Genomic DNA, 27830 nt, shown 5'->3' on the forward strand with positions numbered 1-27830 from the left:
TAATATCATCATGGAGATTCAGTACTTATGATGAAAATATAAATGATTGTGAGTTTTCAAGCAATGCAAATGAGTTGCTTCCATAATGACCTTCATATTATCTAGGCTCAAACTACTATTTTCTTGCCTAATATTTTAAGTACTTTATAGTACAAAGGAAAATGATTCTGCTCATTTTCATATGAAATCAAGTATCAGTCTTAAACCAAATGACTGACAGTGAAGTATTTAGTTTTCCTTTCTTCTGCAAGAACAAACACAGTAAGTCTTCCAAGACCAGAGACGTTCATCTAAGGCATTCTCAGTCAATGGAACTCAGAAACCCCTTGGCTGAATCTGTGTAATACCAGGTGTTTGTCTGAACATTAGAACATTTTTTTAACTTGGTAAGGTGAGGTTTAGCTCTGCAGTGATTAAACCTTGGAAGCTATCAGAGATTCTCAAGTCTGTGACCTTTCCTGTGGAGAAATGTGGGAGAGCTAGGTGCTGTGGTGGTGATGTGTAATGAGCTGAGAAAGCTGTGTTGCCTTTTGCACAACTACTAAAGGCTCATGGGATTCATGAAAACTGATTTTTGGTAGGGAGAATTTTGATATCTATATGGGTATTTTACTTTCAAGTACTTTTGTCACAGATTAAAAAATATATTGAAACAATAAAGGCTTGTCCATTCTTTTACAAGGTAAATCCTACTTCATTATTATAGATATTCAATAAGCAGCATTTTCTATTAAAGTAGGGAGATATTGATATAGAAACAGGAATTCTGACAGCTAAATGGTGAGAACATTAATTTGTTTCCTTTAAGGAAGTGAAAACACCAATATTTCTTTTTTTAGTGTGTGTGTTTGTGTGTGTGTGTGTGTGTGTGTATCCTTCTGGGAACCAAACCCACCACCTCATATACACTAGACCAAGACTCTCTTCTTGTGAGATGTGTCCTCAGCCCTGTCAATAACACTTCTGAATTATATCCTACAAACACAAAAGCACAAAAATTTTCATTGTTGCAAAATAGTTCAAATAAAGGAAAACATGGAAGTCATTCTATGAATGATAGTACCTCTCAAAGTCTGTGAGATTTTACAAGGACTATGTTATTTCTAAAACAGGAGGATTTTATCAGTATGCTGTTCAGCAAGAAGAAAAATGTTATAGGTATTATACTAATAAGAACACATTTCTGTACAAAAAAGTTAGCAGCATAGTTGTATGTTATTATATGCTAACAAATATTAATAAAAGTATATCATATTAACAACTGGTTACTTCAGAGGAAATAATTATATATAACTTTCATAAAATTTATATATCTCCTAGGATGTTAACAAAATATATATATATATATATAAGTGTGTGTGTGCAGAAAATAAAATACAAACATGTGAATTGAAACGACAATGTATTCTTTCAACAACACTCTAATGCAACTAGTTTCTTTATCCTTAATTCCCATTTTATGCTTTTACATCTATCAAAAGGTTCAATAGCACTCAGTTTGTTTGCTTTTCTAATTTTCACTTCTCAAAATAAACTCAGTACTACAAGAATACTGATTCCAGTTGTTCATACGTCTTGCTGTAAAAATCTGAGGAGAAGCATTGGAACACAAAAGACTTTCTGAACAGGACACCAAGAGCCCAGGCACTAAGGCCAATAATTAATAAATGGGACTCATGAAACTGACCACCATTTGGGGGGCAAGGAAGCAGCTTAAAGAATGGGGAAAAGATCTTCACCAATTGCATGTCTAATAGAGGGCTAGTATCTAGAACATTTAAAGAACTAAAAGAAACTGAACATCAAGAAAAAAAATAACCCACTTGAAAACTGAGGTATAGAGATAAACAGAGAATTCTCAAAAGAAGAAACACAAATGGATGAGAGAAGCACTTAAAGGAATGTTCAGTATACTTAGTCATCGGAGAAATGCAAATTAAAAGTAGTTTGAATTTCATCAATAAGAATGACCAGAATTAATAAAACAAATGCTGGTGAGGATGTGGGAAATGGACAGCACTCATCCACAGCTGGTGGGAATACAAACTAGTATAGCCTGTGTATGAATTAGTGTGGCAGGTCCTCTGGAAGCTGGGAAGAGATCTACCTCAAGATCCAGCTATACCACACTTGGGCATATACCCAAAGGAAAGGATATCCGAGTACAGAGATACTTAACCCGGATTGCTAATTTATAGCAGTTCAGTTTTCTGTCCAAAGAGAATATAAGTAAAGATGTATGGCCACAAAGATAGCACCCCAAACTAGGCCAATGAATTGAATTGGTGTAACAAATGACTCAATAGTAAACTAACTCATCTGTGAAAGAGGGGCTTGGAAAAATTAAGAAATTTAATCCGTGCCTCACATCACACAGAGAATGAAGTCCATATATTGAAAACTCTAAGATCTGAAAATATTTAAAGTAAAAATAAAAAAGCTTTTAGAAGAGCATAGAAAATTTATCAATATACTTATAACCTTAGAGTAGCAAAGCCTTCTTTAAACTATGGATGCAGCACAAAAGTATCAATACAGCTAAGCAACAAGCCATGCTCCCAGAATCCAGTTGTAGAGAGGTAAGAGGGATGAGCAAAGGAGCCAAGACTGTGATGGAGAAACCCACAGAAACAGCTGACCTGACCTAGTGAGAGCACAGAACCCCAGTTGTAAAGCTAGGGAACTAGCATTGGACTGAACCAAGCTCTCTAAATGTGGGTTCCGGCCAGGAGGCCTAGGCAGTCTATGGGATCTCTAACAGTGGAGCCAGGGTTTATCCCTAGTGCGCAATGGATTTTGGGAGCCAATTCCCTATGGAGGGATACTATTGCAGCCCAGATACACGAAAGAGGGCTTATGCTCTCCCCCAAATGATGTGACAGACTTTGATGATCCCCTGTGGCAGGCCTCACTATCCTTGGAGACATGGGCTTGGGTGGGTTAGGGAGCAGGTTGGGGACATGGGAGGATGGGAAGGTGAGGGAATAGGGAAATTGATATGCAAAATAAGATTGTTTCTAAAATAAAAATAATAAAAGAAAAAAGTATCAATATAGTAGAGAGCAATTAATCAAGACTTCCTTTCATAAAAGGCACCACACCAAGAGTAAGAAAAAAGTTCTAAAATGATATATAACTAACACAGGATTGGAATCCAGAATAAACACACATTCACACGCAAATTAAAATATAAAGAACTATACTGACTGAATGAGATATATAAAGGAACTATGTTGATGGAATGAAAAATACTGAAGTATGTAACCAGATCACAAGAGAAATTTGGATGATGAACCTACTAAAAGTTGCTCTGCCTCATAAGAAAACAGGAAATGTGAATTTAACCCAATGATAAGATCTAAAATGTCATATATTTTCATGCCACAACAACATGAAAAGTGGCTGAAACCAAGCATTGCCATGAGGTGGATGAAGGAGAAACTCTGCAACTAAATAAAAAGAAACAAATATTGTATACATCCATGAGATGCCATGTGATATTTTGGCACATACACATACTGTGTAATGTTCAAATATGAGTAAGCACACTTATTTGATCATCTGCTAATTTATTTGTTCTGAAAATATTAAGAATCCATTCCGTATGTTGTTCTGAAAATATTAAGAATCCATCCTATATGTCTTACTATGATAAGTATCTTCATTCCTTCAGGAATTTTATCATAAACGTATGTTATGCCAAAGACATTTTCTGCATTTATTTAAATAATCATGTGATAGCTTTGCAATATACTGCATGTACTGATTTACACATATTGGATTTAGTGGTTTGAATGAGAATGGTCCCCACAGGCTCATAAGTTTGAATGTTTGGTCATCAGGGAGCAGCAGTATTTGAAAGGGTTAGGAAGTGTGACCTTGTTGAAGGATGTGTTTCAATGGGGATGGACTTTGGAGTTTCGAAATGCCAAGACAGTCCCAGTGTCTCTCTTTTCCTGCTGCCTGATATTCCAAATATAAAACTCTCAGTTACTTCTCTAGTTCTATGTCTGACTGCATGCCAGCAAGCTGCCTGCCACAACGGACTAAACCTCTGGAACCATAAGCAAGCCCCAATTTCTTTTAGAAGAGTTGCCTTGGTCATGGTGTCCCTTTACACCTATAGAGTACTGACCAAGACACTGAATCATTCTTGACTTCCTTGAATAAGGTCAACTTGTTTATGGATAATGACATTTATAATATGCTTTGGAAATCTGTTTCCAGATATTTTACTGAGAAATTTTGAATTCATGGTATTTAGGAACTGTGATCTGTAATTTCCAATTGTTCTTAATCTTGTTTGGTAACAAAGTAATTATTGAAATTTCTTTCTTTTTTGTTATTTTATTAAAAAAATAAAACTTGGGATTAAATATTAAGGAATAAATCTGAGAGATCCGCGGCCATGAACACTCTCCTCTCCCCGGTCCCCAGATCGAAGAGAGCACACAGCCTCTCTGCTTCTCCTTTTGTTTTCTCTGTGTGCCCCTCTATTTCCCTTTGAGTCAGTTCAGGAAACTCTATGCTTTGCTTGAGCCAGCTGAATGTGAACTCTGCCCTTGGAACCAAGGTCTGACTCTATTTGTGGTCTCAGAGAAATCAACACAAACAAATCCCCCCCAACAGGTAATACTGACTTTGTAAAATGAGTTTTCTAGCATTCCTTCCTCTTCTAGTTCCTAGAATATTTAGAAGCATTGGTGTTTATGCTTCAGCCAGTCATGGTGCATGCCTTTAATACCAGCAATTGGTAGGCAGAAGCAGGTGGACCTTAGAGTTTAAAGCCAGCCTGGTCAACAGGACAGTCAGGGTTGCAAAAACCCTGTCTCAACAAACAAACAAACAAACAGACAAAAAAAAACAGAATTTGCTAGAATTAAGTCATGAGCCTGTGAAGTCCTAGACTTTTTTAGTTGGAAAACTACATCAGTGTCATTGTTGGTTAAAGATCTGCTTGCTTATGTATACCTTTTGACTTTATTTACGTGTCATATTTGTATAGAAATTTATGTTTGTTATGAATTTTCTAGTTCACTATAAATGGGTTTTCAAAGTATTATATAACGTTTATCTGAATTTCATTGTATAATGTCTCACTCTTCATCTCTAAAAAAATTTGGATCTTTCTTTTGCTGAGTTTGACTGAAAGGTTCATCATTCCTGTTTATCTTTTCAAAAAGACACTGGTGTTTCATTGATACTTTGTTCTTTTTGTTCATTTATGTCTTAAATTTAACTATTTCTTTAATCTATTTATGTTTGGATTTTTCTGGTCTTTCTCAGACCTTGAGAGCACACCATTAGGGAGTCAGGCTTAGCCTGGCTAAGCCAGAAGAGACTCGGCATCTGGTACCAGGGCTTTTCTAGAGGCCAGAAGGTGTAGATGGAAACCAACCTCTAAGATGGGTCTCATCCACAGGAAAGGGTCAGGAATAGAGTCGCAGAAGCTACAAGGGCCTAGAGGAGCTGTGGGATTACTGCCAGCTTCAAGGGAGGAGGTCAGGAAGGGACGTAATGACCCGGTTGGGCCTAAGGAAACTGCAGGATTGCAATTTCAAGGGTGGTAGGATGGGGTAAGGTGAAGATGGTCAGCTGTAGTCTTAAGGGCCTTGGCTGGGGTACCTCCACCTCTACAATTACCCCTGACTTAGGGAGCTGAAAACCAACTGAAGGGGAGACTTACCCAATCGTTGATGGTGGATGTAGTGTCAAGCGATTGGTGAACTGGAAGGCAAGTCTGCTGCAGGCCAACTGGAGATGAGAGATAGGGTCCCAGTGCGGCTCAGACCACGAAGGGGAGCACAGGCACCAGGAGAGCCTATCTGAGTCACGGCACCAAATGTTGTCATTTCAGTCGGATCAGGATGGAACAGGAGTGGGTCAGGTATCCTGGAACTCGGGAGCCACAGAATACTGAGTGTTACACAGCTCAGGTGGAAAGGTATCCTGGAGCTAAGGAGCCAAGGACCACCACAGGTTGCAGTAAGCTTAACTGCTTACAGCCCAGCCTCAGGAAAAGGCTTCCCCAGTGTTGCAGCAAGACAGGGTCTTCCAGCTGGGGATGTTCCCCTACTGTAGCAGTTTTGCTCAGCAGGAGGTTTCTAGGGAGAAGTTGCTACAGGTCAGCTCTGCTCCCAGAGAGTGGGGAGTGGAGTATAACAACTCTGCTCTGCCAAGGGAAGGTTTACAGCCCTGCTCGCTCTGCTCTGCTCAGTTGCCCCTGCAAAAGAAGATCTTCACCCAAAGCTCATTGAAGGGGTTTATTGGAAGGAAGAATCCAGGAGAGTGGCTGCCCTCTGCCAGAGTGGCAGAAGACAGTCGGGTAGCGCGAACAGACACAAGCTGAACAGACACAGGGTTTATATAGGGCTTCCAGGGTGGTGATTGGTCAGATTTTAGTGCTGAGCTCAGATTGGCTAGAGCTCTGCTCAGGGATTGGTTAGTTTTCTGCACAGAATTAGGGTCAGATTTGGCTCTGGTTTCAGGGCCAAAGTGTGTTTCTTTCTCTGGTCCTTTTTAGCTTTTTGGCTCCAATTTTAGGGCCAGGGTGCATTTTTTTCACTGACTCAGATTCCAGGATCAAAGTGTGTTTCTTTGGCTCTGCTCAGGATGTGTTCCTTTGACTGGCCCTTTTCCCTACAGCCAGATCTTATGGAGGCATTTTCACAATTGAGTTACCTTCCTCTCAGATAATTCTGTCTTGTATCAAGCTGACATAAAAGTCTCCATCACAATGGACTCCTTGTCATGTTGACACACATATCACTATTAAGCCACAATCTTTCCTTTCATGATCATCTCCAAGATCACAAATTAATATCAACATTACAATATAAAATATATTATAAACTTAAAAAGTACCATGGTATTTACAAGTAAAAACACCTTAAATTCAGTCTCTAAATCTTCAAACTCTCTTTATAACCTAGAATCTCTTTTAAAATTCAGTCTCTTAACTGTGAGCTCTTGTAAAATTAAAAATAAGTTAAATACTTCCTTTCTTCAAAAGGGAAATACCAGGGTAGAGTCACAATCAGATCAAACCAAAACCAAATCCCAACAGTGTAAATCACTCAATGTCCAATATCTGGGATTCACTTACCTTTTGGGCTCCTCTAAAGACTTGAGTCACTTCTTTGACTCTGCCCTGAAGCACACACATATTCAAAAATTCTGGGGTCTCTTGCAGAAAATGGGCAGTACTTTTACCAACCAGCCTCTCCTTGGCTCTCACACTACCAGTCCTCAGCTGCTTTCCATAAGCCCTTCATGCCTTCAAAACCAGTACCACCTGGGAGACTCTTACACATTACCAAGTTTGACTACCAGCACAACGGGCCACCTAGGTTACCTCTGGAACACAGCTTCTGTGTACTATCAGGAATCAGTTCCTAGAAGACTTTCACCTCTATGATGCGATGCTAGTTTCTTCTTAATTACAGCTGATTCTTCATCCCCAGATAACCAACATCCTAGCAAACCAAATGTTTTTCTTTATTGGTTCTGGTCCCTTGTTAAGCACATCCAGTTCTTCAGCTCCAGTTTACCAGATACTACAGATTTTTCAGACAAATGCCCCAAAAGAGTCTTTACTTCCTCCTGAAACTTGACAATCCAACATCCATTGTTCACACTTCTTTCAACATTCTTATTTGCTAAGCTCCTACAAAATACCCCACTGAGATTTGAACACTCAATGGCTTTTCTAGCCCAAAGTTTCAAAATCCTTCCACAGTCCTCTTAAAAACATACGGTCTGGTTTGTCACAGCAATACCCCATAACCCTAGTACTAGTTTGCCTTAGTTAGGGTTATTATTACTATGATGAAAAACTATGATATAAAAGCAAGTTGAGAAAAAAGTGTTTATTTGGCTTATACTGCCATCATATAGTCCATTATTGAAGGAAGCTACAGGTAGGATCTAAAGGCTCTGGAGAGGTGATGCTTCATCATGTCTTGTTCAGCCTGATTTCTTATAGAACCCAGAACCACCAGCTCAGGGTTGGCACCACTCACAATAGGCAGGGCCCTTTCTCATCAATCATTATTGAAAATATTCCAGCTAGAACTTATAGAGGCATTTTCTCAATTGCTGCTCCCTCTTTTCAGATAACTCTAGCTTATGTCAAGTTGACATAAAACCATCTAGCACACCTAGTTTCTAGGAAAACATCAATTTCCTCTCTGATTTTTAACAATTATATTACTGATAGTTGAACCTGTACTGGTTAATTTTTGTCAACTTGACATAAACTATAGTCATTTGGGAAGAGAACCTTAATTGAGGAGATGTAATTCTGTGTGCCATTTTCTTGATTGATGATTGATGTGGGAGGAGCCATCTCACTATGGGTAGAGTCTCCCTTGGGTAGGTGGTCCTGGGTTCTGCTATAATTTTACTAAATAATTTAACCCAGCAGTTTCTGTCTCAGTCCCTTTTCCTACTACAAGGATTCTGGTGTTCAGTCTCTTGATGATGTTTTGCTGCTGCTGAATATTATGGTCATTTATAGCTTCATTTTCTTTACTGCTGTCTAAATGCAATCTGTAGTCATCCTTCTCTTGTATTCCTGATACCCTCTGGTCTATTGTCAACTTTTTTATTTTTTCATTTATTTATATTTATTTATTTATTTTACAGTGTTTTCACCAGACCCATTCTATTGGCAACACTTTTATTTTTCATTTATTTATTTATTTTACAGTGTTTATACCAGACTCATTAATTTCCAACATTTCTCGTTTATCTCTCAAGAAAACACATAGTTGGTGGTATTGCTGGATATTTCTTTCACGTTACTTTTTAATTCATTTATCTAGATCCTGAACTGATTATCTTTCTTCATTCACTTGCTTATTTGAATCCTCTTTGAAGTCACTAGACATTTTTTTAAAGGGGAATTTTGAACTCTTTGTAGATGGAAGTTTCTGTCCTGCCAGTCTCACAGCTATTTAGTCCCAAATATAAACCCAGAGGCTTCTATCAATTATAAACTGTTTGACTGTTGGCTCAGGCTTCTTATTGACTAGTTCTCTCTTAATCATTAACCCATTTCTATCCATCTGCGTGTCTCCACATAGTCTTTCTTGGTTTACCAGTGATGCCAGGGTCTCTTGCTTCCTTGGCAGCTACATGGCGTTTGACTCTCTGTCTACTACCTTTCTCTACCCCTGTTTGGATTTCCTGACTGTCCATTGGCCAAAACAGCTTTGTTCAACAACCAATAAGAGAAACATATATTTCCAGCATAAAGAAGGGCATCCTCCAAAAATTCTTTGCCCAGTGTTCCAGTTATTTCATGATCTTTTGCTGCAGTTATAAAGGTGTGAGCTTGATGCTTGGGGGGTAGCATTAGTTTATTTCATAGCTTTCATGTTTTGTCTTGTGATTTACACATTTTTCTTTCAGTTCTATGTTACTTCTGCTATCTATTGTTTCCAGGTTGTTTTTTGTTTGTTGTTTGTTTTTGCAGGGGGATGTTTCTTACAGGGCAGTCTTCTCTTGTGCTTATGACCTCCACATTGTACCCGTCTATTCTCTTAGCAGGTTATATTTGCTTTTCTATTAAGAAAGACCCAACAGTCTTTGCCCCTTCATATACATTTTAGTTTCTTTAGAATTTAAATTGATACCTAAATTTAAAGGCAGACAAATAAATTAAAATAAAAAAGGCATTCTCTTTGGTTAGAACAGATTGCAATGAAAGAGAGTAGTTTCACAGTATAGACCATCTAACAAGTTTAATTGACTAAGTCTCAGTGACTCATATCCATTTCTTACTCAAAACTACTCCCTGCCCTTCAACAGCTAACCATGAATGACAAAACAACAGTGTCTGTTTGTAGTGCTCACTGATGCTGATCTGTCCTGCCAAATCCTGTAAGCTCTGATATTATTATCAGGCCTGTATTTCCATGAATCCAAAGTCAACTACGTTTTCTCTTACCCCAATTACCAATATGTAAGTAAACCAACCTTTTCAAAATATTAGCAAGTCTTAAAACTGAAACATCATCCTCTCTGTATGTAGTTTAATCTTAATTGGGAATCCTCCAAACAGGATATCTTTGTAGAAATTGCAGGCATTGAAAGAGAATTATTAGCAAGGTTTTTGGCACCTGACAACGTGACATCATCTTGTCTTTTATTTTCAAATAAGGAGAGGTTTGCTCATCCCCTGAGCATGTTACCATTTCAATGATTTTAATAGTATGCTTCAAAGAACTTGATTAACACCTCATAAAGTTTTATAGCTTAATGACTAACCATATGTAGATGCATAAGGAATAAAGCTAGTCTTAAAACTATTTGGCCTAACTTTGTGAGTTGCGATTGTTTTGATGTCAGACATCTTCATGAAGTTTTCAGTTACTCATCTGCATATGGCTAGAAGTAGCTGGTGACAGGAAAAGTTGGAGTTTAAAGGCAGGAGAACATTTGCATTTCAATAGTTCTACAATTCGGTGAAAACACTGAAATCATCAGTATACCTCATTGTATGAATACTGAAGGTAGCCTAATTTCCTACAAGATTCCTACCTAAGTTTTATCAAACGGGGGAGAGGGGGACTGACCTGGTGCATTGTATTCAAATTCTACAGTGGGTCTCTTCACTGTCATTTCCATTCCACCAGGAACAACTTCTGTCTGTTTGGATGCTCATGGCCCAAATGAGATTATAAAATAAAGGAAAACAAGAAAGAAGGCACATAGCTTTAAAACACACTATTTCAGTAGCACTGAGTCTTAGCTTGTGGTCTCTTAAGCTCTTTTTTTCCCAATGGAAAGGAAAACAAAGTCTCCTACCTCGTGGGAGGACTTTCCTCCAGTCTGAGAAGGCCAGAGGTTACTCATAGCCATCTGTGACACTGCATAGCATGTCTTTGGGATGTCTCTACACACAAGAGAGGATCACAAAGCTAAAGTAAGCTCCCAGTTCTAAAGCAGGACAAGGGTGACTTTGCTCAGACTGAGCTTCTTATGTCTTTTTCACATGGGTTAGACCCAATACACAGCTTTGGGAAAGAATTAAGTGAAATACTTTTTGAGAAACAAATGTTGTAAGCAGCAAAGAAAAGAACTGGAACCTTGCATAGGATTTCTGTAATGGGGCATAAGCTGTGATGAGCTATTTTTAAAAGGTTTTTCAATTCCTATCTAAAAATTTTTTTCATAGCACCTCCTCCAGTTGAGGCACTGAAACTTATAGCAAGATGTTCACAGAACAAAACTAGGCAAAAAAAAAAAAGAAAGAAAGAAAAAGAAAAAAAAAGAGTTCAACAAAGGTCAATCTTTTTCTTTTAGAAGGTGTCCTTTCAATATTTTCCCCATTTCTTTGTCATTTTTTCAGAACAAGTTTCACAGCATTTCACAACTTTTTTAAAAAAAATGATCTTGCTTCCCAAAATGTCTTTCTCCTTCTATATGCAAATGCAGGGAAGTATCCTTAAGAATCCCCCCCCCACACACACCTTTCCAGCAAGAGCCCAGATAAAAGCAGGGAACTTCCCTGCTTATCTGCAGATGAGAGCCCAGTCCCCAGTTTCTTTCTAGACATTTCCTGGCAGTCGGGAAAAAGGTCTATCAACCTTGAAGACTTTCTGCCAGCACTTTTACTTTTCAGTAAATTGGGAGCTCACACATAGCTCTGAGTGGCATTTGAATGTCACACGGTCTACTAGTATTAAAGAAGGAGAAGGCTCCCAGCCCCAATGCCTCTAAATCACAGAAGAATCCCGGGATAGAAGGAATTGGGCTGTTTCTAAAGAACAGAAGTCTAAATATAGCACAAGTTTCATCAGTATGCTTTTTATAGCTTTTTGACCATACATGTGTTCCTGTGTGTGCATTCCTGTGAGTGTGTGTGTGTGTGTGGGCGTATGTTCCTGAGTTCAGGACGGATAGAGCAGGGTTGCGAATAAATGAAAAGAAGCTGGGAACCCCTTCTTATTTCTGAACATTCCCAGAGCAGTAACCCCAGACCACAATGACCCACAATGAAGAGAAGGGGGTCTTGAAAGCTGCCTGTTAAGTCTGGATAACACTACTAAATAAGTCATTGGACCCACAAGCAGAGACCTTTTTTTCTTGGACATGCTGCTACCTGCGGCAGACAACGCAGGCTGAGAGGAAACCCCGAGGAGGCGCTCCTGGCTGGCTCTTTGCTGAGATAGCAGTAGCGGCAGCCTGCGGAGCCACGCGCAGCGTCACGGAACTGGCGCGGGAGCACCCGGCGTGCAGGCCTGGAGCTGCTGCTGCTGGCAGGTTACTGGCGCTGCAGAACACGCTGCGCCGCCAGCAGGAGCGCCCGGGCTGGAGGGAGAACGCCCCGAGGAGCCCGCGATGCCCCATGCAGAGCCTGCTTTGTGCACTCCAGGCAACGGGAGAACCTGGAGAGCTTGGACAGTTGTCTAAAAGCTGGGGTGGTAAAGGAACCAGAGAAAGCTAGAACACCTTATTTCAACAAGACTGGGATTTTGTTCCTCCAAATTGCAGAGAGTCCAAGTAGAGGTCATGAGGGGCAAGCGAGATTGTCCAAGAATGGCTGAGGTCTGGGAAGGTGGCCATCCTCTCTGAGACCTGGAAAATCTCCTTGACATTTTTCACACTTTGAAGCAGCTGCAGCTGGTGTCGTCGGAAAAGGGGGTGGGAGGAAAGAGAGGGGGCGGGGAGATTGTGGAGTCACGGGCGCCAGCCAGGAGCAGCGCCTCGTCTGCCAATCCTGGCACCTGTGCGCCAAGCCGCGGCATCGCGGAGGACCCCGCTCCGGGCCAACCGTGGGCTCCGAGCCACGACCACCCGGCTTCTGGGCCAGCGCGACCTGCAGCCGCCCACCCCGACCCCTGCCGCCACCCACTGCTGCAGGAGCGCACAACCCCAACCAGTGTTTGCTGTGCCCGGGGCCACGGGGACACTCGCCCCTTCAGAGGCGGCGTGGCCGGCCCGAGCAGAAGCCGAGTTGGGTACACGATTCGCCCGCGCTGCCGTTCTCTTCTCCGCCCAGGATTTATTGTCTGTGGAGCCTTCTGGGGGCGGGGAGGGAGCTGCGCCTCCGCCGCCGCCGCCGCCGCCGCCGCCGCCGCCGCCACTGCCACTGCTGCTGCTACGGTTGCTAGCGCGGCGCGCTGGGCGGGCGGAGGCAGGGGACTGGCCGTGCTGGTGCTCCTGGCGGGCTCCCGGCTCCCCCCTGGCACCTCTCCAGCCGTGCACCTGAAGGGCAGTGGCATCATGGTCTGACGCGGCATCTGCCCGGAGTCCCCTCTGCCTTAGCTTTGGAGGACTCCCATACCGGCTTCACTGCGGACCCCAGAGCACTTTAAGGAGTAATCCTCGGCAGCTGCAAGGCCTTCTTCACTCCCTGGACCCTCATGGGTAGTTTCTGCCTCTGGCGATGTGAGTAGGACACTGGGGGAACCTCTGCCCGCGGTAGAGGAGCTGGGATCTGGGAGGCTCAGGTGGCCCGCCAGCCGCGGCGTTGGGGCGGTTGCGGGGCTGTGGGAATCCGGCGCTAGCTGGTTGAGTGGTTGGAAGCAGGGTGCTTTGGATGGGCTAGGGACCCTAAAGGGTTACATATTGCGAAAAGGAAAGGTGAGGGGCGAGTGTGAGGCACTGGTGCTGGGACTGCGGGGTCCGGGGAGATGTGGCTTTCTAGATTTTTATTGTTCTGGGGTCTCCGGTCTTCTTTTCCAGGAGGTGCGTGAGGGATGGAGCGAGTGTGATCTACACACACACACACACACACACACACACACACACTTGTGGCAGCTCACACTTGTGCTTTATCTTGGAAGGTGTTGTACTATTGTCTTGGTATCTATAAAGGAATTATTGGGGGGTGCATGCTATTGAGAATGCAAAGAAAAGGGTGGGGTTTGGAGAGATGAAGGGGATAGGAGAGCAGGTAAGACTGAAGGACAGAAAGAAGTGGGGAGCATTGGGGCGAATGCTTTCATTGGAGTCAGGGAAAATGCCCCCTGTCTCCTGGCAACTCCTTTGTGTTCCGCGGGAGAAGCTAGGGAACCTCACTGCTCCTGGTCCAGTGCGGGCTCCCTTGGCATCCTCTGGAGTCTTTAGGGATTCAGGACGCGCTTCTGATTGTATTGGGGAAGGGAGGAAAGACCTCCAACACTGGGGTAACTGTGGCACTCTAGTTCGCTGACAATTAGCTGGGCTACCATAGATGATCTGTATCACCAATTTTAGAGTCAAGATGGGGGCGGGATAGGGGTGCGGGCTGCACAGATTGTCTTTAAAAAAAAAACAGTGACTTCATAAGCAAGATTGGCCATCAGGGTTGAGGGGCAGAATAGACCCGCCTCCGCCCTCTCGCTCTTGCTGGTTGCCCCTCCCCACCAAGGCACAAAGCAAGTGGCACCTCACTTGGCAGGGAAGGGGTTACTTTCACAACTCCTGGGAATCGGCCTCAGGAAGGAACCATCTGCGACTCCCACGTTCCTTTCCAAGTTCTCCATCAAAAGGAATCTCAGAAAGCAGGAGGGGGTGGGTGGGAATCAAGGCAGTGGGCCTCCACCTGCTTTTTGCCATTACTTTCCCAGTACACTTCAGCACATCAGAATTACCTGCAGTGGTAATTGGGTCAGCAGGAGAGCATGTGCACGGGAGTCTCTAGATGGGTCTTTGCTGATGGATGAGAAGCAATTTGTGTTTGAGCATATTTTAACCTGGGCAAAATTTCTAAGCACAATAGAGGCTTCATCGCGTGGGCGAGCAGGGTGCTTACCAGCGAAAGTGAACACGTGATTCCTCCAACGCAATAGAAACAGTATTAGGAAGTAGATTTTCTTTGTTCCAGGCTGAACCTATTAGAAGCTCAGTATCCCAGCTGCTGAAGTTCCCCTTTATTTTTAATAAAGTTGACCAGAGACGAAAGAAAACGAAAGGGAGCATAGCCTGAAAGGCTCTTGGCTAGCAACCTCTGACATTTCTTTGTTACAACCTACCCTCCACCCCTACACCTGGTCCCAGCTGGCTCCTACTTTAAAATGATGCATTCCCTCTGAGGGCGTTGGGGAAAGTTCTTCAGGCCCTGCGCAGGCGCACACGTGGGTTGCTCTAGAGCCTCAAAAGCGGCTGCTGTTCTGAAACACGTGCAGCTGTCTCTGGTTCAAGCACTCCCAGTTCCTGGGGTCTGGGCAACCACCTGGAGATCTTGCTGGAAATGAATGTGCAGTGTCTGCCAGGCTTCCTTGAAATCACTTATCACAACAGGAGAATAGTGAGAAAGCAGGGTTCAGGGGTGATTTTATTTTTCCTTAACTATCTGAGACAAATGTCTTTTAAGGGTGTACTTAGAGATGTCTGTCTTTGAATCCCTTAGGTGCCTCAGGCTTGCAAAATGTCCTGAACTCTGATAATTTATTACTTTAGTGTAAGCAGAGTTGGTTCCCTACTCAATCGTTAAGACAGCTACCTAATTTGGGTATCCCTTACTTACAAGACACCTTAAAAGCTGGAGGCTTTAAAATTTTAGGTGTCTATGTGCCACCCTGCCCTTCCACCACACCGAGATGTCATGAGAGAAAAAGCATTCTTAATTTCCAGAATATACCGTGAGCTGAGAGGACTTTAAGCACATTTCTTTTTAATTTAACTTCTCTAAAAGATGTGTGCTCACCATGGCAACACTTGCCTCCCACATCCAGGCTCTTGCACATATGCAGCTTCAGAATTAGAACAACTTCATAAGAAATGAACTTGGTCCAATTACAGGAGCCATGTTTTATTCAGAATTTTTTTAGCATTGCTTTAGGCAGGCATGACTATTTTCTTAATTAAAATCACATTCCATTTTATTTGTATGCTTTTACATTTTCTAATTCCTCTATATAATACCGAATATTATTTTTATTTGCTTTGAATTTTTAAAAACTGTGAAGAATTTTATTACAAATCTTTATTGCATATGAAGGTTATCCTATATTATTGTTAGAGTGCTTATCTGGTGTAGTCTCAGTAGATGGTGCGTGGTCATATTTGTTGCTTCAAAAAGGGTCTCTTTATTATAACTTAAAACACCACTTTTTAGGATAGTTGAAAAGTTGTAGGTATTGATGTTAGTATTTTATTGAGGCTATAGTTTCATTTCCTGAATACCTATAAGGGGTCACACATTCCACAGAACTAACACTTCACTTTACACCCTATATAGTGTTCTTTAAACTTAAGAATTATAGCAACCACACACACCCAAAATAAAAGCATTCTTTTGTTCTCTTCAGCAGTAACTTAGTTTGCATGCATCTTCTGCATTAATTCTTGGGAATGGGAGAGCTCTGTGGATCTGCAGCTTGGCTTTGGGAACCACTAATTTTAATCTGTGACACAGAGCAGCTATTCAGTTTGTGTTAGTCTTTTCTGACCCCAAAGTGATTGCTATCCCCATGGGATGATAAACTGGAGATGTTTCTGAGATCTTCGGAGAAACTTGAAGTTTTCTCTAGGAATCTATAAGGACCACATCCAGTCAATTAGTACATCTTAATGTTACTATATCAAAATGTGGAATTTGAACATTAACATTAAAATGATACTCCAACAGTGTAATGATATTTTTTTCTGAATAGCAAAAATGATCCAGGTGCATGGACTTCTTGGATGGTCGTTAAGAATCCCTGGAGCGGGATTCACTAAATCTGTATTCACACCACCAGGCAAAGTCCATAGTTAATTTACACCATGATTCACTCCGTGTTGCATATTATGTGGAATTTATCAAATGCATAATAACATCTGTCAAGCATTTTAAAGTCACACAAAAATGTTTCATTACCCTAAAAAGCCCTTTATGTTATATTTACTCATCTTCCCTCCACAGAAACTTTGGGAATGCTGAACATTTTATAGCCACCTTAAATTTGTCTTTACCCTTAATGTCACTCAGTCAGATTGGTGTGTGTTCATGCCAGCTTCTTTAACACACCAATATTTGCACATCACTCTAAGCATCGTTATGAATTTGCATAGTATTCAATATTAAAATTAAGTGCACCATGAGCCAACAGTGTGTGGAAGGCAGTAAGTACAAATCAACAATCTTGGTCCTTATCTTTTAGAGTCTCCACTTCTGTAAAAAGACACCAGGAACATGGCAACTCTTATAAATAAAACATTTAATTGGGGCTTGCTTACAGTTCCGAGGTCCAGTCCATTGGCGAGAAGCATGATGGTAACACATGCAGAAATGCTACTGGAGAGATAGCTGGGAGTTATGCATCCAAATTGGCAGGCAGCAGGAAGAGAGAGGGCCACTGGACCTGGCTAGAACATTAAGAATCCCAGAGCCCACACCCAGTGACACACTTCTTCCAACAAGGCCACACCGTCTAATCCCTGTCAAGTAATGACTCTCCCTAAAATAACCAAGCATTCAAATATATTAACTTGTGGGGATCATTTTCAAACTACCACACTCCTCTATGGTGCTTTCAACCCTATTTTGTGAATCAGGTTTGAATCATTAGAAATATACTTTTCAATAGAAATGAGTTAAGAATAAGCCAAGCTTACATGCCTCTAGAACAACTATACAACCTCAATGAACAAGTGCATTTCAAAATTATAATCACTTCTACTGTAGCAAATAATAAAAGAGTTTCACAGGGAAAGTGGGCTGTCAGGTTAGGCAGACACTTGTCAAAGCTTTTGATATAAATCATTTTTCCCCCTGTGGTAATGAGTGTCTGTGTGTATACATGTATAGACTGGTAGGATAGGAACATTAAAATAATGCTATTGAAAGAGTTGACTCTATTCCTGTCCTAGAATTAGGAGTGTATGCTAAGAAGTCGGTGAATAACACGGGGCATCTCCCTTGTCTTACACTGAACAGTGGCTAAGCTGCTCTCATCATAGTAGGCACCAGTCACTAACCCCCAGGGTGAGTCAAGAGTAGAACTTTAAAATAATACTTTAGGAAGCATCATCTCAACCATTTCAGTTGAAGCTGCTAGAGTCAAACTCCAGAGCATTTTAAAATAAACTACTTTATAAGTAAATTTTATTTTTTTAGAACTTCATACGTATGAAGTTTACATATTTCCACCATGCCCTTTCCTCATTTCAACTCTTCCCCAACTCCTCAGATTCATGATCTCTTATTCTTTACTTATTATTTTACATGTATGCATATATTATACATATATAGAGATTGCTTAGTCCATTTAATGCTGTTTTGTGTACATGAGCTTAAATGCACCAATAGAATTTCAATATCGTTGCCTGAACAAAACTTGCATTTTCTTGATGTATACAGAAGTAAATATATACTGATCCAGATTTTCAAAAATTAGCTGCATATTTGGCAATAGGAAGTATTACTTTTGTGACCATCTTAACATGAGTATTAGATGCTATTGCTTATATTTAGTAATAATTAACTCATGGAAGAAGTATTTCATTACCTGTTAGAATCTATTACACTAACACATATTAAGAAAATTTCAGCAAAGTATGCATTGAGTCAGTAGCTGTCATCAATTCTGAAACTATGATGATAGATTTGATCAATAGCTTCTTGGGAAGAATCAGATAGGCTACCTACATTATTAATCAGAATGGGAAGTTTATCATTTGTCACTCAAAGACACATGGAAAATTTAGTAAATAAATGCAACTCTGGGAGTTTCCCATTTGAATTCAGTTTCATTGATTGTTCATTTCTTTAATAAACTTAAAATCTCCCATCAATTGTCATTTTAATACACATGGAATTAATAGCAGTGAATGGGCAGGAAATATTGAGGTTTTCATTAGCTTCAACATAATCTATTTAAACACTTTAATCACGGAGTCAATGTTTATATTGACTAGCTTTGGAAAGATATAGTTTCTCCAATTACTCTGGTTATTTTTGCTTTACACCAAGTTCAGTAAGGTTAAAATGTTTTAAAATTATGAGAGAGTTGAAGTATGCTAAAGGTCAAAAGCATAACAAACTTTCTAAACTAGAGACACAAGTTGTGTTTGCACAGATGCACATCTGTGCTTTCATATAATGACAGAATTATGCTTCATGGGATTTAAGAGGTGAAGTATTAGTGAAAATTGTGTTTCTGTGAGGAGACAGAGAAAGAGAGAGAGAGAGAGAGAGAGAGAGAGAGAGAGAAAGAGAGAGAGAGAGAGAGAGAGAGAGAGAGAGAGAGAGAGAGAGAGAGATAACTGACCTGAAAAACTGTTCGTCTGGTTTTCTCTATTACCACTTCACCATCAGATTTTCCTAGGAAAAAAAGAATGTGGCAAAATAAGCAACTGGAAATCATAAATAACATAGAGAAGTTTTTAGGGGGAACAAGTTTGGCTTAATCTGATGAGAAAATGAAAGATTCTGTCATTTTCATATATGATAGAGACAAAAACTACCTTTATGAGGTGACAGAGTATCTTATAGAAGGCAGAATTACCAAGCTACCCAATGATAGGAGGAAAGCAAGAAGAGAAACTGAAATACCACCAACTCTGAAGACATCGTTAAGTTAAGACTGCAAGTAATGGACAGAAAACTGAGATATGCCAGCTGAATTTCAAGAAATGCTGTGACACACAGGTGGTGTGACTAAAATAATTAAAATGTGTAGATAATTAGATTTCTTGAGTAGTAAGTGCTCAGTGGTCTGTATACACCATAGTAGGCACCTCTCACAGTCACAGAAGATGGAAAGGTACTTGAGAGAACTTCTACTGTGTGTGATGTACCCTTTGGTGTTATTCAGAGACAGTGTAGTTCATGACATGAATTTTTTTGTTCTTCATTTCAAGTGTGATTAACTTTGTAAGACAATTATAAAGGCTAAGGTAATTAGGTTACACTACTTATTTAAATTTTGAGTGAGTACTAGACACTGGAGATCTTCTGGGATAAAACTGAGTATTGCCTAACGTATACAGGGCATATATGCACACAGTGTGTGATTGACCTGTTCCTCAACACGTGTGATAGGAGAATCCTACTCTTTCATTGCTTCCCAAGACTTCAGAGTTGGGAAAGATTCCAGAGGTTTTATTTTATAAGGAAAGAGGTGGAGGCCTAGAGAATTTTGCTTCTTTGTTGAAGATCAAGAGCTGTAAGTGGGAACAACTTTTGGGGACCAGGTTTTAATGCCCAGAATTTGCCCATAAAAGCAACATCCATAGAAATGGTGAAGCTTTTTATACCATAGGGCTTGAGCAAGACTTTAATCCAATAGATAAGGTCAACTGAACCAGACAATAGAATGGCACCACACGTTTTTTTTTCCTTTAATTCTTGGCCTGGATTTTTAACTAAGATTTTACTTAGCTTAAAGTTTTTGGACAACTGTCTTATATTTTCTCTTTTATTTTACTACATGAAAAGACTATAATGTCGTAAACTTAACATCCAGTAACTATTCCACTTTCAAAAGATGCCTTTATTTAAGAAATATGGAATTAATCTTCACTAATATTGAAGTATTTTAAATATGGATGCTGTATCATATCTTAATGGAAACTAAAATTTTCTCTTAAATCATTGATCTTTTCATGATAATTCCCGCAAAATGGATATTGGGTGATGAGAAATGTTCAATTCACTGTGCATAAGTGAATTACTTTCTAAAGTTCATTGATTTCATTAAAGGCCGATTGGTGAGTTTTCTTACCAAAAGCAAAACTATTTACGATATTAAAGCTTTAAGTAAAATTTACCTTCAATATTGATTAAGAAGTTATTCTAATTTGGGAAGATACATGAGAGTAAATTGTCACTCTCTGGGCTTTGCTTACTGCCCTTCTGCACTTCTCAACTCCTACACCTCAAAGCTTGCTTCCAGCTGGGGAAACTCAAAAGTTTCAGTTTACATCACCTTTGAAATGACTGCTTTCTCATTTTCGATGTGTTTGGTATCCGTTATATCTTATTTGTTCTGTCACAAGACAAATTATAAACAAACGTCCCAATGTGCTATTCTTTCTAATGCTAAAGTGACTGCTTCCCCTTTTCTGGCTTTGCTTATCAGGAAACTAAGAGAAAGATCATGTTATCCTACAAACAAAGCATGCTGATAATTTAAAGCATTTCTGAAATTTTGATGTAATCCTCTTAAAATGTGTATTTACCTTATAAACAGTGAAGCACAGAAGCATTTGCAAACAAAAGCATTAAGGAAATTAAACCTTTATATTTCATCTCATAACTATTTTAAAAAGCAAATTAAGGGACTTGGAGGTAGCCAAGTAGGTAAAGTGATTGTTGTGCAAATGTGAGGGCTTGGGTTCAGATCTCCATTAAATATATGTAAAAAGGATAGGTGTGGTGGGATACATCTGTAATCCCAGAGCTGACAAGAACAACCAGAAATCCCTGGAGCTTGATTTCCAGTCAATCTAACCACATTGGTGAAATCCAGGTTCATTGAGAGACCTGTCTCAAAATACAAACAAACAAAAAAGTGGGAAGCATTTGAGGAAGTCACCTCTTGCATCCACACATAGGCACACAAAAAATACACAAAACTGTGAAACACACACACACACACACACACACACACACTGTGATTGACTCTTGCTTAAAATTATAGGAATACCACATGCACAAAGATGTCCACCCCACTCCCTCTCTGAACAGTTCTTACTCATTATGACTTCTGGTGTACAAGTATAAGGCTCACGGGTGTGACAGAATGCATTTCTACACGTGACAATGCAATCCCGCTTGCCATTCTGTATGACAGGAAGAAAAGATGCCAACTTCGACTAGCTCAGGCCTCCACTCATCCTTGTAGTACCAACTGTCATATCTTTCAGGTCTAGTTTTATCTAGTAGGAAGGGATAAAAAGATGCAATAGTTTACATGCTGTGTCTTGGCTTACTGCTTAGATTCCTAACACTCAACATACTTATCTGAAATCTTTCCAGTGAAATTCACACATAGGTGATACCAAGATGAAATGTGACCATCAGGGACCACTGCCTAAGGAAGTAAATCTACCTCTGGACATGAATAAATTGCCTAAACGGACATCATGTTTAACTTCCAAATAGATATCATGAGGTAGACAAGCTTTACTAAGTTAACTGATGGTCCGTTATAGTGTGTCACCTTGAAATCCCAGTATTAAGAAGACTAAAGTAGGAGGACTGAGGCCCAGAGACCAGACTTGTTGATAAAGGAACTACATAGCAAAACCAGGTCTCAAGAAATAAAAGAGGAAATAAAGAGTATATTCCAAGTTGATACATAGTCCTTACTAACTTATGAAACTCTAGCCCTTATGGTAAATATGCTGGTGAGTGGAGTTTCAAGCAAGTATATGTATACCAGTCTTTAGGACTGGGTATTTTATGATCATAAATGTGGGTATAAATAGTAAGTACACCCCTTGACTCAGACTAAGACCACCATCTTTTGTAGCAGCTGGCAAGGCAAGTACCTCATTTAGCCCCAAAGATATGCTATAATAGAGACTTCTAACTATGTTCCTATTGTGTCATTTTCTGTTGCTGTAACTCAATTTGAGTTGATATACTTTATAAAGTGAGTGTATTCAGCTCATGTTCTAGAGGCTTGTGGCCTACAAACCGTAAACTACATCTGGTGAGGCCCTCCTTGCTGTGAAAAACTCCAGAGTCCAGATGTGATGCAGTGTATTACATGGGAAGGTGCTGATCCCAGAGACAGAGCCAACCTGATTTTTATAATTGAACTACCCCCCAAGCAACTCTTCAATCCATTCGTCTGTGAATAGGCTCCATCCTCATGTTGTTGGCAGACTGGGGCCTTGAACATCCTAGTCAAACACTCTATCACTGAAATACATCCCCAGATTCTATTTCTTAAAAGTTCTGCCTGGTTCTAACTCTTAAAAGTCCACAAGGAGTGACTTTCAACATGGGTGTTTGGAATGTTTAAACCGTAGTGACCAGTGTCTCTGCAGTCAGTCTTAGATTAGCAAGGTGCATTCTTTATTCTACATGAGACCCAGATTACTCCTTTTCTCAGTGGTCCTCTTCTTTGCCTGTGTCAAGTTCCCATTCCTCACTGGGCTGTGTTCTAAGTCTCCCTCTCCTGACAGGATTTCATTGTGTGATCAGGTATTAAAAAATAGGAATGCAGAAAAAAAGGAGAAATCTGTATTCTGATTCTGAGAATATAGATGAATATTTTTGTTTAAATGCCATTTACCAGCTTTAATGTTACTTTTTAAAAGTTTATAAAATGGCATACTCTCAGTATAGAAGACATATCACTCACTATATTGGGAGCTAAGAGTTGCAGTCATATGAGACAGCATTGTAACAAACATGATAATGCCTATTGATGTTTCAACTGAGAACAAAGGCAACAAAAAGTTGTAGAATGCTACTTCAGGGTTTACACTCTCCCCTTCTGGAGGAAAGACCATAAAAATTTGTCTTTGGGCTGGATAATTATCACTGTTAATTGGTAAATTCTTTTTAGTATAATTAGTTGAAATAAAAAACATATGGAATACATAGCAGTTTAACAAAAGGCACCATTTACTGAGTGCATTGTCTGCCTGTATCTCTTTAAAATTATCACACCTTTATATTATGTGATTTTTATGTGATCTTCACAGTGGCCCATTCATACCATTGTTGTTTGAATAATAGTCACTGGTTTAGATATGCATCCCAAGCCAGCACATGCATAGGAACTCTCTCATTTTATCTGCTTCTAACTAGTTAATGTCTTAGTATAGAAAAATGTGTGATATTGTGTGAATGACTAATTGAATAGAATAGTCTACTTACATTTCTTGGGGACACTTACACCATGATTGAACAAACCTTCTCTTTCTGAGACCAGCATAGGACCATACTTTCCAGCCTCTCCTTCCAGTTAGGTGTGGTCATCAAACATGGTTCAGCCAGAGTGACAGATGCATGTTTTCTGACAGAGGCATTTATGACTCAGTGGACTATGTGCTCATATGGGCTCCAAGGTGGCAATTGTAACAGGCAATGCTGTGATGGAGTCTTCATCCATCTAGACCCTGAACAGGTATACCAAGTCACATTCATTCCTAAGTATCCATTCCACTGTAACTTGAGCAAGACAGACAGTTGACTACATCGAGACTCGGGAGTTGTTATAGAGGTTACTGCTAGGATTCCTTTTTCTAAGTTTAAGAGACATGGATGGAATTCTGATGCTCATCTGGCATATGATGCTATGGTTTATAGAAACATTATATAAACATTGCTGTGATGTAACAGCGAATCATGCATCTTAAAACTGAGTGGAGTTATAATAATGTAGTGATTATTAAAAACACATGAACACAATTCACTTAAAACATCTTGTAGATCTTAAATGTCTCTGTTTTTCTCAGTTCATAATTATGTCTTTGTATTCAAACACAACAGAAGTTTAGAACTGAACTAGGGTCATTATATTTTCTTACTCTTTATATTTTGAGGGTAATTCTTATAATTAAAAGTCAAGTTGGGGTTTTTGTGGTAGAAACAGAAACATTAAGATAGAACTATGTGCTTTAGGTCCATCCTGAATTAGCAGTGAAGACAGTGAAAAAAGTATGGAGTCAAGAATTATTCCAAGCTCTCTAGCTTGAGAAATTAGATACATGGAGGCACAACTTGTGGATCATACAATCTTGGAGAAGGAGCTAATTTATTCAAGGGCAGCTAGGACACTGACATTAATGAGAAAGAAACCAAGTAACAAGCTAACTTATAGAAGCAGCATAAATCAGGTAATCAATTAACACAAAGTAAATGCACCTATATAAAATTACTAGAAATATATTGAGCTCTTTTTGGGGGGGAAAGTAAAACCTCTTTTTAAGAAAAAAATGTGTTTTCAAATAAATGAAAATTGGTTATGCAAAAGAATGACTCATTTTATTTTGCTATCTTGGTTTCCTTTTAATTATTTTTTGGCATGAAAAGAAAGCATGAATACATATCCTCCTCTTCTGAATACTAATTTCTTCCCTCCGTTACTATTTTGCTCTACAGTCTGGAAAGGGTGCTCGAGTCCTGGTCCTTCGTATACTGATGAGACATACTTTGTTTCACATGCAGTGTGTTTTAGACCCATCCACACTACATTAGCCAAACAAGTCACAGGAACAACCCAGAAAGACAACCAAATAAATGAATCAGATATACACTGGCATGAAGGCTCAGTGATAGCCTGAAGGTCACAGGTCCTTTCCAGATTTGTATCTGTCTCTTGTTAGGTTCATAATTATTTTCAGGAATACAGTATTTATGTCTCAACATAGCTACCTCCAGGTGTGCTGCAGCATTGGTCCCCACAGTAGTGAAACCCACCTCTTGGGTATGAACATCTTTTTCATCTTCTTTGAATTTAAGTGCACTTTCCAAATTCCCTGTAGGTCTTTCTTTTGCTATATCCTACTATGTCCCTGGGCTATATCCAGCTTGAATATATATATATATATATATATATATATATATATATATATATACACAAAACTTAGTTATTTTTGAAAAGGGGAGTCATATCTTTTGAAGCACTGGAGCTTAGTTATATAACAAAGTTTTACTTTCCAATCAAAAGCTGGAGTTTGGGGTCTTTCAGATGTCAGAGTGGGTGTACTTCATGAGGTCTGAGATACTCGTAAGTTTATAAAGCTTTCAGTTCCATCTGATATAAAATCGCATACATTATGCCTTAAGGTCTGGATTATATAGTTATTTTATGAGCTCTTATTTAGAAAATAAATAATTGTGTTGTGTTGTTTATAGATGGAATAAATAATTTTGAAAGGTTTTTAAAAATGTTCTTATTAATTCTTTGAGAATTTCATATAATTTATAAGATCATGTTCACTTCCTGATCCTTTCCCTAATTTTTCCTAGATCCACACTTTACCCCAACTTTGTGTTCTTAAAAAAAAGTAAACTAAACCATAGAATCCAGTTTGTGCTGCCCATATACTCTGGACTGAAGGACAGTCTACCCACCAGAAGCCACACCACTAAGAAAACTGACTCTCCCTCCCTTAAAGTCATCAGTGTATACCTCCTTGGCCAAGGGAGTGAGTTAATGTGCCCTTCCCACTCCATGATATAATGCTGACTGCTCTGATCTTAGGGAGGTCTTGTGCAGGCAAGGTTTGCTGCTGTGAGTTCATGTGTCCAGAAGTCACTGTTTTGGTTCACTTCTCCTTAATCCCTGGGATCTTCAGTCTTTCTGTTTCCTTTTCCTAGATGGTACCTGAGCATCGGGGAGTGGATGTAATATATGTGTCCCATTTGTGGCTAAGCACTCCACTCTGCATTTTGACCAAGTGTAAGTTTCTGTATTAACCACCCTCTACTGCATAAAGAAACTTCTCTGATCAGATCTGAAAGCATGATAGCTTATGGGTATAGGGACACAAATTTAGAGTACAGTTTTATATTATATCCATTTAGCAGAATAATAGTATTGGTTTACCCCTGGGACCCACAAGTTCCCAGCCATGAATTCTTGGCCAGGTTTACAGTACCAGGCATGGGTTTCACAGCCAATGAGAAAGCTGCTAGTTACCCATCTCCCTCCAAAACCTTTTGTGTCACTATTTTACTAATAGGCATATCTTATCATGCTGGTCATCTTTGCAGTTTTATATCAATGGCTTTGGTAAATATTATACTGTGACTCAAACCCGAAAGGACAAACATCATATACCATCATTCACATGTGGATCTTAGCATTGAATCTGCAGATTTATGTGTTTAATTTGGACTCCTTTTAGAATCCAGGAAAATAAAAAGGGACTGCTGGTTGGGAGGGAGAGGAAAGATGTCAAAGGAGAAGGGATAAGAGAACACAGGCAAAATGAAATGGGAAGAGAATTTCTCATTAGAAATTAATTCATTAATTAAATTCTTCAGAAGTACAAAGATTTGACCACGTTTTGTTTCTACTTCCATGGTAATTGGTTTCTCCTTGTTGTTTGTTTTATTAGTTGTTTAAATCAGTCTGATTCTGGATTTTACGAATAACAAAATAATCTCTGGGACAGTGTTTTCCATTTTTACCCCATGATTTGGAGTCATTTTGCTAGATGAAATATTATAGAGACATCCAAAGATTGGTAAGATGGCTGTGCTTAACCAATGGTTGTTTTATATTCAAGAATTATTATGTCAAACCATGATTATTTTATAATTTCCCATTTTGTATTTTAACAAAAATATCTAACTCCCCCAGTTAGGGAAATTGTTTTTTTCATGACAGATTACCAATTCACTCAAGGCTGAGCAAAGCAACTTGGATTGTCTTGTAAATACAAATGGTTACTTTGTGCTGGCTCTCACTTTTTGGTTGATTTATGTGCTCTCTACAAACAGACTTTACCAGAGGGTTCACTTTATCACACCAATTATGAATGTGCACACAAAACAAGTGTTTGAGCTTCTCATATTGCTGCTGCTTAATAGCCCATGTTCTTCTTAAAAAGGAAAAACTTGGCCATATGAGATTCCAGGACTTTTCCTATGTGACACACAGTCTCTCATCCCAGAAAGGCACCTTTGGAAGATCAAAGTAACAATTACAACAAAGCCCAACGTGGTAAAGCAGTTAGTCTTTACTGGGGCTACGAGCAGCAGTGTGTGTGTAGGGGTGGTATGTGTGTGTGTTAGTGTGGTGTGTGTGTGTGTGTGTGTATGTTATTGTGTGGGGTATGTGTGTATGTGTGTGTGTTAGTATATATGGGGGTATTACACATAAGAGTAGGGATGTGTAGCACTAACACGCCTACCTCACTATGGATGGTGGTTTACAAAATCTCCAGCATGTCCTTCTGCATGTCTCATAGGCATCTGGACATGGTCAATAATCTCCTCT

General features: G+C 39.7%; 1 protein-coding gene and 1 long non-coding RNA gene across 12 annotated transcripts in view; one reads left to right on the forward strand and one right to left on the reverse strand.

The window, feature by feature from the left end:
- LOC110339475 overlaps positions 1 to 5952 on the reverse strand; it is a 229028-nt gene extending 223076 nt beyond the window's left edge. Inside the window, exon 1 of the long non-coding RNA XR_002381547.2 lies at positions 5687 to 5952. This is a non-coding gene — a long non-coding RNA (uncharacterized LOC110339475). The remainder of the gene's footprint in view (positions 1 to 5686) is intronic.
- A 6726-nt stretch (positions 5953 to 12678) lies between these two features.
- Lrrc7 (leucine rich repeat containing 7) overlaps positions 12679 to 27830 on the forward strand; it is a 445479-nt gene continuing 430327 nt past the window's right edge. For 5 of the 11 annotated variants that reach the window (XM_040751529.1, XM_040751528.1, XM_040751530.1 and 2 more), the window contains exon 1: positions 12685 to 13398. Coding sequence is in view for 10 of the 11 variants with exons in the window: in XM_040751528.1 (XP_040607462.1) it covers positions 13397 to 13398 (2 nt within the window). In the remaining variant the exon portion in view is untranslated. Of the gene's footprint in view, positions 13399 to 27830 lie in introns of all 11 variants that reach the window. The other 6 variants (XM_040751532.1, XM_040751538.1, XM_040751531.1 and 3 more) reach the window with 4 other exon arrangements.

This window comes from Mesocricetus auratus, unplaced genomic scaffold (assembly GCF_017639785.1).
Source record: "Mesocricetus auratus isolate SY011 unplaced genomic scaffold, BCM_Maur_2.0 Super-Scaffold_100009, whole genome shotgun sequence".
NCBI lineage: Eukaryota > Metazoa > Chordata > Mammalia > Rodentia > Cricetidae > Mesocricetus > Mesocricetus auratus.